We start from the raw sequence: 13,930 nt of genomic DNA, 5'->3' as shown, positions 1-13,930 counted from the left end.
ATTTCATTATGTTTCTGGAACCAGAATAATCATCCATAATTATCCAAATGTTATTTATTTCTTTTTTAAATACAAAATACATTTGCATTGGCATAAAAAGCAAAGAGTTTTAAACAAAAGTTTAGTGATATTGAGGCAAACCACTGCTTTCAGATCATCAATTCATTTAAATCACTACACATTAATTCATTAACAGTCAATAACTAATACAACAATCAGCACATGCAGTACATACAAAGGGGCAATTTCCCAAACAGGTTGTAGATTAATCCATGACTAGGCCCTAGTTATATTAGGATATTGTTTACAAAAAAAGTTTACAAACAAACCTTCCTTACAAAAACAACACTGGAGTACATCTTGAGACAAAACAATGGCACTGATATATGTCAAGATATGTCAGTGCAATATGTTTTCAAATTAAGGCATTGCAAAAGTCTGGGACTAGAAAAAGCCCCATCTGTAAAACTGACCCAAATGTTTAAAATAGTTGCTATCACAGTAGATTTAGAAGTGCTAAAGCACAAACACTGCATTCCAAAGAGACATGCAAAACAGTAAGTACTATTATTTTTTAAATGGATTTACAAACTGTAAAATATCAATCCTTCAGAAAGTCAGAGCTAAAGCATTTGTATAAACTGATAATCAAAGATTCAACAAAAACAAAATACAACAACCATTTCCAAAATCAACTCTGAGCAGCAAACTGTTAATGTTTTAATAAGAAAAAACACTTAAAACAGGTAAATAAAAAGAACATAAATGAGCAGCACAGTCTTTCTGATCCTTTCACTGAAAGAAACTGTTCGTTAAAGTTACGCTTAATGCAGTTCCATTAAAATCTTTTGGATTTCTTCAAAAATAAAGCAGAGATCAGGATAGCTCAGGTTTAAGGCATACATCAGCTCAAACAACATGGCACGATGTTGCAACACCTTCATGCCTTCCAGGACTATACAAAGATCCTCTTCTTTATCACAAGAAGCATGTTGTTTGAGAGCACAAATCCCAACAGTGGTGTCTTCAAATGACCACACTGATGCTGACTTCATTCATGCCCTGTACAAACAGACAAATGTAGTTAAAGAAACAGAAAAAAAAAGGTTACTGTTACAATAAAAGTGTCATTGGAAATTAGTGCAATGCAAACAAATATAAATGTAAGTATACAGACCCATGTGCATTGCCACAGCATATTACAATTGGTTACAAATACATGGATTACAAAGCAAGGCAGCTGCACTGTCCACTGCTCCAGGTGTGTGTGCGCGTTTACTACACTGGAATGAGTTAAATGAAGAGGCCACATTTCGAGTGTGTGCTACCATACCTGACAATCACATCAAAAGTAAATGTTCTCATTTTCTCACCCTCATGTTGTTACAGACCTGTATAAATGTCTTTGTTCTGATGAACACGAAGGAAGACATTTATTTTGAGGAATGTTTGCAACCAAACTGTTCATGAGCCCCATTCACTTCCATAGTATTATATTTCCCCACTATGGAAGTGAATGGGGCTTATGATTGATTTGGGAACAAACATTCCTCAAAATATCTTCCTTAGTGTTCATCAGAACAAAGACATTTATAAAGGTTTGTAACAACATGATAGGGAGTAAGTGATGAGAATTTTTATTTTTGGGTGAACTACCCCTTTAAATCTTCCCAGGTGTTTTAATGACCCGTGTGCCAAAAGATGTAACTAAAACATACTACATTTTCTGTACTTCCAACAATGTTTACACATTTTTATGTCTATGAATCTATATTTCTTACTTCTGTCATTTGATCATTCATTGTTTGAAGTCTGTTTGCTAGCTGTCCTCCTTTCTGATAGAAGAGTTTCGTCAGGTTTTTGGATTGGAGGTCCAGGTGACACGCAGGAACATAAGACAGTAGTGATTCTTTTAAATTCAGCATTTATCTGAAAACAAATTAACCAACCATTGTATATTTGAGTACTGCGAGTCAAAGAATAATACATGTATATTAGTTACAAAAATAAGATTTAGCTCCTAACAGCAGTAAAACAGTGATAGGAATTACTTACCAATGCTTTTGAGTGTGTAGCGCATGCAAGGATGATGGACCTATAAGAGGAAATATTCAGAGGTGAAATCAACACACAACCTCAAATGATTAAGGTCACACATACACAGAGCAATAATGAAATAAGTATTATATCTGTCATAGGACGCAATTTTGGACAAAATGAGATCTTAAAACAAGGTGCTCTTCTGAAAACGTCAGCTTTAAGGTGTGGCCACTTCAAAGCAATTTTGTCAGTTAATATACCAGATGTCACGCGAGACATTTAAAAAAAGCTTTTTCTAATAGAATCAAGTGTTGCTCGTGGCGTAAAGTTAGTGAAGTCACGAATAACTGACGCGGGTCTGTTCATCTGATTAAGCAGACAGTTTGCTTCATACGCAATGTCATTATTAATGTAGTCAATTGATATCATCTGGTAAATTACTTACATGGATAACGTTACTCTGGACAGAATAACGTTTGGTTAGCGCTTTATTTGTCCTGAACCGTTTCCATAGAACAACTGAGTAAAAAGTGCCTCAAAAGTCAACTCAAATCTGTCAGTTTTCAACTCGGATAAAACTACCAAACGTGAAATAACGTTATACAGCTGACATTTTTAAAACGCTGTTTTTCTTTATGAGCCTTACACTTACTGACTGACTGACTGACTGACTGACTGACTGTAACGTTAACTTACTCCACCAACATCCTCCAAACTCATTTTTACTACAAGTCATTGCAATGGCTACATATTGTAAAAAAAACTGTGTATCTAGTGAAGATGTATCACGTATAAAGTGAACATAAATAAATAATAGAACTTACTTTAATAACGTGGTGTCCGTCTGAGGGAGTTCTTCTGACTGACTGCTGCTGAGTCTTCATTTTGGCGCCTAAAACAAACGATGTTTATTCTTCCTTTATGGCGATTGACGTCCTTTTCATTGAGCGTTACTGCCACCTTCTGCTCAGGAGGTGCCATTTTGTGTGCAAACTCAATTTTATTGCTTTAAGTATTCAATTCAATCAATTTTAATCAATGTGAGAATAATGTGTTCATTTTACATTCAAACAAAACATTTTCATCCTAATCAATTAAATTATGTTTACACAAGGAATATAAATATTTTGTGTTGCATATACATGTTTATTTTATTTAAATTCAAAGACCCACCAAGTCCATTTTTTTCAGTGATTGGTCTGACATTTAAATCTAACAGTCAATTAATAAAGAAAAACTTCATATAAATCCCTCATACAGCAAACAAAAAAATATTTAACATTTAATTTGAACAAAACAAGTAATCTTTAACTTTAGTTGTCATTTTATATTCATTAAAATCAAAGTCATCAGAAACCAAACAGACTAAAGTTTTAACAACCGGCATTTCTACAAATGTAAACGAACTGGACATTTAACCTTTTTATGATTTAAAATGCATGCAATGTGTTTGGGTATAATTTAAATTTGTTCGGTTTTTTTTGTGGACCATAAGAACAGACTAAATGTTGAATTGAAATTAAGATTTGTACATAAATAAGAGTCAACATTGACATGCGATCTCTTAAGAACACTTAGTAATCCAGATTTTTCCCCAGGTTTCACAGACAACACTTAAGGTTAGTCCTAGACTTAATGATTTACGTTTCGGTCTCAAATGATAATAACTTGCACATACAGATGTTAAAATAAGCCAGTGCCATTAATTTGTCTCAAGATACACACCAATAACATCTTTTTATAAGGCATGTTTTTAAAGATGCTTAAAGATCTTAATTTTACTAAGACCTAGTCCTGGCTTTAGCTAAACCTTGTCTGTGAAACCAGACTTTAATTGATTATATTTTTAGATTATTAAAATCATTCTCACCCTTTATCAGATATTTGCTGTTTATTAACAAACTGTAAAACATACTTCATTATGTACAAAGGCCTACTGATGTTTATGATACACATTTACAGTCATACACAATATATATATTACATTCAAGTTATAATAGTCTTTATATTAAACAATCACTGGTAAAAATTTGTTTATAACCAATCATTCAGAAAAGTGTCTAAAAGAGTTGGTTAGGAGTTTTCAGGAATAAGAAAGAATAACAAGACAACCGTTATAACATAAACCTGTTGACTGATATCTCAATATTATCATCATTATTATCATCAGAAGAAGTGGATGAATGAGAGATGATGAAGATTTATCTCACCGACAACATCATCACAAACTCTAAAAGAAAACAGACGGTCATAGTGACACAATATGTTTGACATTACAGAAATGATTGATAATATCATCTTCATTGCAGTTTGTAGGTTTGGGTCAGATTTTAAGCAAATGTCCTCAAAGGAAGAGTTCAGTTAAAATGCTGTGAAGTCCACACAACCAAATATAAACATGGCTTTATAACACATACTTATAAAAAATCTTAATAATAATGTAAAGAGTCACGTGAGGGGATATAAAATGTAATTATAAAAAACAAGAAGTCAATGAAGTCTCAGTATTATGATCTAAAATGAATGTGTGATGTGTGTCGATCTCCTCACCATCAAAGTCCACCGTCCCATCACCATTAAGATCCAACTCCTTCAAGATCTCTTCCAGCTCTCCCTTCTTCAGTTTCTCTCCTAACAGAGTCTTCACCGCCTCCTTCATCTCATCCAGAGAGATCTTCCCATCTCCATCTGTGTCGAACTGAAAGAAAGATAACATCAGAGCACATTATTAACAGAAAATCTTTATTTATTTGAAAACTTTAAGATTTATATTTATTATTAATTTATTCTAGCATGTTAAAATGAAACACACATGTGTACTGTATGACCTCACTGACCTGACTGAACGAACATTTGAGTTCTCTGAGTCCCAGCATATCTGCTGTCTCCATCATCATCCTGGGACCCATCAACTCACAGAAGTCATCGAAATCCATCAAACCCCCAACTAAACACAACAAAACAACACTGAATGAACACACACATACACACACACACACACACACACGCACACACACACACACACACACACACACACACACACACACACGCACATGCACACACACACACACGCACATGCACACAGTGATCTCACGTCTCATTTTAATTTGTTGAATGATTTCCAGCAGCTCCATCTCTGTTGGCATGTATCCCATGGTCCTCATGCACTCTGCCAGATCTTTATAATTCAGATAACCGTCCTGATCATAATCAAACTCCTTAAACGCTTCAGACAACTCTGGAAAACACAAATCATCACAAACCATCACAATACACAACATATTACATTTATTTATAAAGTTAAGGCTCATTTTGTCAAAACACAATTCACACACACACAAGTAGCACAAAACAAAACTTTGCCACCTGAGACACATGATTTATTAGATTCTGTTTGAATCACAGTGAAGTGTTTGATCTTACAGGTTTTTTCTATTGCTAAACGACAGTGAGCACAACTGGAGCTACATGTGCAAAACTCTAACTACAGTCTACAATAACAAAAGTCACCTGAGCTAAACACTTCACATCACCTGCAAAACTCACTTCAAGCAACACAACTCTTAACACATGACTCAAAAGAGCTCAGTGCAGCCAAACACAAAGCAGATAACACACACTGTCACTCACAACACCCTGAGAGGAAAAACACTAACATCAAACACCAATACACAAAATACAAACTTATCTTCACAGTTTGAACAATTTCAGTGACTTCATACAAAGTAATGTTTTCTTCTAAGAATTATTTACAGTTTTTTACAGACGCTAGGACACATTTCTCAATACTTAGGTCACTTTTGCAAAACTCTTCACACAGTCCTCCTAACAAACTTTCAGCTTGGCAAAGCAGTTCATTTCACATTCAAAATACACTACAACTACCAAAACACTTTATTCAGATTTTAAATCAACTCATTCTTTCAGAAGACTAAGATTGACCGCCGACAAACACACTTTGTCACCCACAAAACAATGACCTCAAAAACACTAACAACATGTAGTATTATATAATGTTTTCTCTGTTTATAATTCACTGCAGTATATGTTACTGGAATCAATCAAACATGATGCAGAATTCTTCAATATTTTATGAAGTTTATTAAAAAATTTTGGCACTGACCCTGGCACAAATTCCAAAATAGAATTTGTACAAAAGAATTTGTATACACACCATCCACTGATACAGATACAATAGTAACACTAATCTATTCCATTTGGCCAATTGGTTTTATAGCATTTATTTTTAAGATTTCAAATGTATTTCATTAAAATATTACTGTAGAAATGTAGCAAATTGTTGTCTTATTCAGTTTTGTATTATGTTATTGTTTTGAAACATAAGTTTAACAGTTTTGAAAACAGTATGTAAGCATGCGTGTGAATTGGCCATATGTATAAAGAGTTTTGGCAGTAAGAAAAGAATTCATGAAATTTGAGAGATGTAGTCATTGAATGCATTTTGTGCCAAAGCAATAATAATTGATCCTCAGTTTAGCCCACATAGACTTCTGTTCTGCTAACTGCGTGAAGAGTTTTGCAAAAGTGACCTTAGTATTGAGAAATGTGTCCTAGCGTCTGTAAAAAACTGTATTGATTTATTGATTTATCACATGATTTATTGACATTTTTAGAACAGAACAATTCTTTAAGCTAAATGAAAATTAGCTGTTTGCTTTAATAGTCTGTAGTAATTTATGGAATAATAGTAATGAGGAAAAAAGGTAGAAACTAAGTCCATACTGTAATTCAAACAAATATAGTTTTTCTCGATTGCTAAGACACATTTCTTGAATGCTGCTCTCCTTTTCTCTAAACTGTGAACACAAAACCCAATTTTCAAGCTACATTCACAAAACCTCAGACTCTTCTTGCAAAACCAAACTTTCACCTCAAAACAGTTCAATCTGTGCTCAAAACTGAACTATGTTGTCAAATCGTGCCCCGAGTCAATCAAAATTAAAAACACTACGGAACTGTCACTAAACACTACGTAGAGAACTAGAAAACACAATGCTCAGGACATGAAGCTTGAGAAATAAATGTTTATTGTTTACTGTAGGCTAATGTTGCAAAACAGAAAAAAACTGTGCATTTAGCACTTGTACAAAAAGACAAAACAGAAATCTTGAGCTGAACATGGTCAATCACAGTAGCTCTGATTTCATCAGATATTACTGATCTTTGTCTTCGCTGACCACCTGGACCTCCTCTCACACAAACTCTTCCTCACAGAGTTCTATTCATTGTAGGGCCTCAGTGCTCTCTGAACTGTCTTACTGTATATGTCCCCTCATATCATTAGACACAAGTGTGATCAAGTTTGAGTTGTTGTGTTCAAGTAGTGACACTTGTGCTTTACAGTTTTTTACGATTGCTTACACACAAAATCTTTTCATGTCACACGATTTTCAAAACCTCTCACTCAAAGTGCAAAACTACATGCCAAATCTTCAAAACCATAAGCTATTTCTCAGCCTTTGACTCAGTTTTCAATTGCATAAAACACTTTTTTCAAAACACTACACACAATTCTCTACCTAAAACACAAAGATCTATGAGGAAGTCACTTGCTTTCTTTTTTCAAACACAACCAATCAAAATGCTCATTCACCAGGTCACACAGACACACTCCTCACATGTGCAAACACTAAATGCTTTACTGATCACTAACCAATCACTGCTTTACTTTACAGTAGTATAGATATGCCTATAAATAGGTCAAAGGTCACTGTTTTGTCAATCTGCACCCCCCCTGCCAATTCCTGGAACAGGACCCCACACACAATTTACTGTATTCTACTGTAAAGAATATATTTTTGGTTTACATGTTTATAGTTTTTTTGTATGCTAATGTATACAACAGTAATATTTGGACTAATAAATGTTTTCTGTTTCTAAATTGCATTGGCGTCTCCGGTGTACTTTTTCCCCCTCTCGGCAGATTACTTTCACTGTAGAACATTGTATTGAAATGTAGATATAAGCCCATGAAAGACCAAAGAGCTTTAGATTTTGAACAGCAGTGTTTAGATGGTATATCCAAAAATGTATTATTTTGAAAGAAGTGTTTGCCATTTGATGCAAATGCTTCATTTTGACACGTGTTTGTGGCATTTTGAATGCAGTGTTGCATTTTGAAGGAGATATGTGCTATTTTGCATTTTGTGTGTGCAGTTTTGAGAATTGTATGTAGAGTTTTGAAAAAAGGAGACTTAGTTTTGAAAACGTGTGTAAGCAATTGGTAAAAACTGTAATTGTGTTTGACTTTTGTCACCTGTGTTCACCATTTTGCAGCACGGGTGCATCACAATGAAAATGTGTTGGCAAGTTGTGTCTAAACAGACGAAAAGTGTTTATGGTTTTGCCAAAAGAGTGACTGATTCAATCAGTGGGCTCAGGCAACTAAGCATTTGGTTCAGACAATAGGGTTTAGTGTTTTAGCAATTGAGAAAAACTGTAATTGAGGAGCTAATCCTGGCTCTCTATAGCAACAGACCACTCCCTGCTATGGAGCGAGATATGCGTCTTTATTAAATGCGATAAATTTAATGATCTGAGAGAAATAAAACTATTTGAAAGAAAAAGTTATCACACTGATAGCAAAGAAGCATTTCATGAGAAAAAAAATGAATATTTGAGAGAAAAAGTTTTCATACCAATAGCAAAAAATAATAATATTTGAGACAAAAAAAAAGTTTTGAGAGAAAGTATTTTATCATGATAGAACATAAAAAATATAAATTTGAAATTTTTAAAATTATTTCTGAGAAAAAAAATCTCTCAAGAATATGTTTTTTGCTATTAGTGTGAAAACATCTTCTCTAAAAAAAAAGGTGTTTCTATCAAAACGCTTTTCTTTGCTCTCGATGCAATTTCTTGCTCTCGTGTCAGGATTTTGCTTTCTCTGTGAAAATTGTGTCATGGGCGGGGCCACGTTCCTATTGGCCAGTCGGGTAAGCATCGTCTTATCTTGGGAATCGAACTGAATCATTACACCGTTGTTCGGTTCACCTAGATAGATGCCTTCTCACAAACGCATCTTCCTTGTTCCATTTCCAAAATTAGTCTTTCTGAGCTCTCTATCATATTTATATAAAAAGTAATATTATATATATATATATATATATATGAAATATATATATGACATTAGAATTTATATTTATATGAAATTGCAGTCAGCAGTGTTTGAAAGGCACAAGGCTGAAATCAATTTTGTTTTGGAATGTGTGGTTCACAGTTTGACAGCAGTGTGTTAGCATTTGAACAAAGTGCTGTAAATCCACAGTGTTGTGCAGGTTGTTGTTAAAATCATGGGATAAGTGTGTAGAGTTTTGAAAACTGTGTTTAACCAATGAAAAACTAGTACACTGTACATGTTTATTTCTATCCACATGTCAAAATCAGTCAATACATTCATGCATTTATAAAGTTTACACTGAAAATCAAACTAAAAAATATAAAAAAACAAAACCAAAACCTTTGTTGAGACAAAAAGAAGAGATGAGGGGTGAGACACAAAGCTTGAGCGTCATCCCTTCACCTGTGTTTGATCAACTCATTCATAGGTGTGGTGTTTAGTGTTTTGTAAAACACTGTGTGTATAGTTTTGCGATAAGTGGGAGTCTGAGAATGTGATTGTACACTCTAAAAAACAAACGGTGCTATATAGCACCAAAACAGTTGCTTTGGATCGTAACGATAGAAGAACCATTTTTAGTGCCATATAGCACCGGTGAAGAACCAGTGAAGCACCAGTGAAGCACCAGTGAAGCACCTGTGTAGAACCATATAGTGCTATGTAGAACCATATGTGGTGCTATATGGCCCCTATATGGTTCTACACTGGTGCTTCACTGGTGCTTCACTGGTGCTTCACTGGTTCTTCACCGGTGCTATATGGCACTAAAATGGTTCTTCTATCGTTACGATCCAAAGCAACTGTTTTGGTGCTATATAGCACCGTTTGTTTTTTTAGAGTGTAGTTGTGCAGATCTGTGTGTATTTATCATTTTAGTGTAAAAAACTGTAATTGTGCACTCGTATCTGCAGAACAATGATGACATAAACACAGAGAGAGTTTGTGACAGACAGACAAACAGAGAGACAGAGAGACAGATGCAGACAGACAGACAGACAGACAGACAGAGTGAATGATCTGAGCAGTAAATGACTCACCGTCCAGTTCAGGCTGAGATAAGTCTCTCTCCTGAAGTCACAACACAACACAACACATGTTAATATCACACACAGATGAAGTGATGATCTTTCACCTTTAGTCTTCTGTACTGAACACATCACTGTAAATCAAGAGTGACACTCAATCCTCATCATGAGCTATTATTACCTGCATTAAGAGGATTAGATGGAGTTTACATACGGTTTAAGAGACGTTACAGTACTTACAAACACACACATACACACACATACACATACACACAACACACACACACACACACACACACACACACACACACACACACACACACACACACACACACACACACACACACACACACACACACACACACATGTTGAGTTTCCATGTTTTGTGGGGACATTCCATAGACGTAATGCATTTTATACCATACAAACTGTATATTCTATTCCCCTTACCTGCCCCATTCCCTAACCCCAACCATCACATAAACCCTTCCACTACTTCACATTTTCAATAAACATCATTCTGTTTGATTTATAAGCTTGTTTTCCTCATTCCACAAGGACAAAAAAAACACTGGTATTATTCCTATCTTTGTGGGTCCCCACAACGTGATAATTACCAGGCAGGTACACACACAACCGCACACACACACGCACACACACACGCACGCACACACACACACACACACACACACACACACACACACACACACACACACACACACACATACTGAGCCTGGACAAACAGCACAACTCTCTGTAACACATCATATATATATATATATGTGCACCTGCTCTGATGGCAAAAAATATATTTTCAAATATCTAAAAAATTATAAAAAATATATGTGCTAAAATGTATTTTGAAATATGTTTACAAAGATATAAATATATTTTAAAGCATTTATATTCATGTTGCATTGGAAGAAAAATGTGTATTTTACAGACCTGTAAACATAACAGGTTTAAAAAGGTTAAAATGAAATATATTTTCAATTGCAACATTATACTTTATAAACTTTTATATTTTAGCCAGAAAAAATATATATTTTTTTTCCGTATGGGTTGTAAAATTAGAAATATTTTGTTTCCCCTTAAATAAATATGTGTTAATAGATGAAGGTTAAAACTAAATATATTTACAAATTCAAAAATATATTTAATTAAAGGGATAGTTCACCCAAAAATGAAAATTCTGTCATCATTTTGGGGTTGAAGCTTTTCGAAAAGTTCAGCTTTGGACCAAAAGAGTTCACATTAGTACATCGGAGCTATTTACATGTGTAATGCATATGTGAATGTACCTAATTTTTATATTAGGACATTTTAACAGGTACTGACCCAGGAACAGCTGAGGTACATATTTTGACCATTTTTTCTAACAGTGTAAGACTTCATAATTATATAACACACATGATGACTTTTGTTGTTTTAATCGAAGTGATTGTGTGTCAAAGATCTGTGCGTAGATTCCTGTTTTATATTCCACAACAGAAAATAAAGTAAAGGTTATAATAATAATAATAATAATAAGTTATTAGTTTCATTCATTATAGAGGAACACACACCTGTCCAAAGACATTATTCAGCAGGTTGGTGTAAACCTTGTTCATGGCGTCCTCGTTTGATTTCTTGCTCTTTGTCTTGTTGTTCGTCTCACTGGACGCGGTCTTGCGGAGGGCAGATTTGTGGGCTGTGTCAGCTGACTGACTGGATTTAATGCTGTCATGAGAAAATGAACAGATGTGGAAATCTACAATATAACTCAAGATGAAGCTTTTCTAACATGTCTCCGAAAAACAAAAGTACAAAAGTTGTCACTGGGATGTTACCTTTTAAATATGTACCGTTTTGGTACAGAAATGTACCTTTGAGGTACCAGTTTGCACCTTTTAGGTAAAAATGTGTAGTTTTTGAAAAGGTTTCATTTTATTGTGAGAGTGTTTCTCATACCTGTCTGTAGATGACACCGTCTCTGATCTCTGTGCCATCCTGGAGATACAAGCAAGAAAGAGTCAATAGTGACAAAGATTGTTAATATTATTATTATGTTTAAATATTCATAATGAATGTTATTCTTTATAGTTTGCTCTCTAATTGTATTATTGTATAAAACAGAATAAACAACAATTTAAAACCAGTTTGATTCGTCAGTTATCTAACTAACAGCAAAAGAAAAATTCTGTATCTGTTCTGATAAATATTTGTATTATATATTATTCTTTCTTGTCAAATTATATACTAAACACAGCCTACACTCAACAAACACGTCTTGTACTTGATTTCAAATATCAAACTGTTAAAGTCAGAGTTGATTTATTAAACGAGTCTTCTTACCCTAAAGAGTCACAGGAGCCGGATGATGAAACTTAAAGATCAACGGCACACAGACGGTCAGTGTCAGGAATCCTTCAGGCAGATTAAAGTGTCCAGATTAAAACATGAGTGGGTGTGGTGTGGCCAATAACCTTCATTCACCTCATCACTCAAAACACTTTATAACCTTCAGATTGATTTTATAACACTTCAAAGTCTCCTGTACTAGTTTTTTACCGTATCACAAAAATTAACCATTATTGTTTTACTCAAGTGATTATCTTATAAAAGTCTTTCAAATCATCTGTCCTGGAGAATATCATTTATTTATTTTTAAACACAGAAATCAATGTTTAGTTTCAATTGACAAGTTTTAATTGGTCACATACACAGTGCACATGTGAAATGAAATACTTTTTGTGACTTCTCTTCACAATTTACAATAACACATTTACAGATTTAAAAAATAAAGTAGAAAAATCTACAAAAAAAGAGATGGATTCTTCTTCTTAAAAGGATAGTTCACAAAAAAATTAAAATTCTCTCATCATTTACTCGCTCTCATGTTGTTACAAAACTGTATGAACGTCTTTGTTCTGATGAACAAGAATGAATATATTTTGAGGAATGTTTGAAACTAAACTGAACCAAACCAGCAGCCATATCACCCTGTAGCCCAAGACAGCTTGCCCACTGAAGCTAAGCAGGGCTGAGCCTGGTTAGTACTTGGACGGGAGACCACCTGGGATAATCAGGTTGCTGCTGGTAGAGGTGTTAGTGAGACCAGCAGGGGGTGCTCACCCTGTGGTCTTTGTGGGTCCTAATGCCCCAGTATAGTGACGGGGACACTATACTGTCAAAAAAGCACCGTCTTTCAGATGAGACGTTAAACCGAGGTCCTGACTCTCTGTGGTCATTAAAAATCCCAGGATGTCATTTGTAAAAGAGTAGGGGTGTGCCCCGGCATCCTGGCCAAACTTACCTGTTGGCCTGCTAATCATCCCCTCATACTAATTGGCTATATCACTCGGTCTCCTCTCCACTAATAAGCCGGTGGGCGTTCTGGCACAATATGGCTGCTGTCGCATCATCCAGATGGATGCTGCACATTGGTGGTGGTTGAGGAGAATCCTCCTTTTATATTTAAAGCGCTTTGAGTACTGAGAAAAGCGCTATATAAATGTAAGGAATTATTAATTATTATGATTAAACTGTTCATGAGCACAATTCACTTCCATTGCATCCTTTTTTCCTACAATGGAAGTGAATGAGGCTCATTATTGGTTTGCCCTATATATATAATAAAAATATTTATTAAAAAACTGATAAATATTTACAGAAATTAAGTTCATTACTATAAGAGGCAATAGAACTCATGTGATACTGTATATTTTTTTTATATATGTTGACA

At 34.6% G+C, this 13,930-nt stretch overlaps 1 protein-coding gene and 1 long non-coding RNA gene across 2 annotated transcripts; both read right to left on the bottom strand.

The window, feature by feature from the left end:
- Positions 1-36: 36 nt before the first annotated feature.
- LOC135778296 (uncharacterized) lies at positions 37-2,475 on the bottom strand. Its single transcript, XR_010544530.2, has 3 exons — positions 2,056-2,475; positions 1,782-1,929; positions 37-1,062 (listed from the first exon to the last, which is right to left on the bottom strand). It is a non-coding gene; the product is annotated as an uncharacterized lncRNA (long non-coding RNA).
- Positions 2,476-3,930: 1,455 nt separating this feature from the next.
- Positions 3,931-12,608, bottom strand: LOC135743693 (calcium-binding protein 2). The gene is made up of 8 exons (XM_065261469.2): positions 12,541-12,608; positions 12,157-12,195; positions 11,772-11,925; positions 10,219-10,249; positions 5,135-5,278; positions 4,878-4,987; positions 4,591-4,738; positions 3,931-4,270 (listed from the first exon to the last, which is right to left on the bottom strand). Exons 2-8 carry the CDS (start codon positions 12,192-12,194, stop codon positions 4,242-4,244), a joined length of 654 nt encoding a protein of 217 aa, XP_065117541.1. The 5' UTR covers position 12,195; positions 12,541-12,608; the 3' UTR covers positions 3,931-4,241.
- Positions 12,609-13,930: the final 1,322 nt, after the last annotated feature.

This window comes from Paramisgurnus dabryanus, chromosome 2 (genome assembly GCF_030506205.2).
Source record: "Paramisgurnus dabryanus chromosome 2, PD_genome_1.1, whole genome shotgun sequence".
NCBI lineage: Eukaryota > Metazoa > Chordata > Actinopteri > Cypriniformes > Cobitidae > Paramisgurnus > Paramisgurnus dabryanus.
Note: the sequence above shows the minus strand (reverse complement) of the source record. Positions and strands in the feature narration are given on the sequence as shown.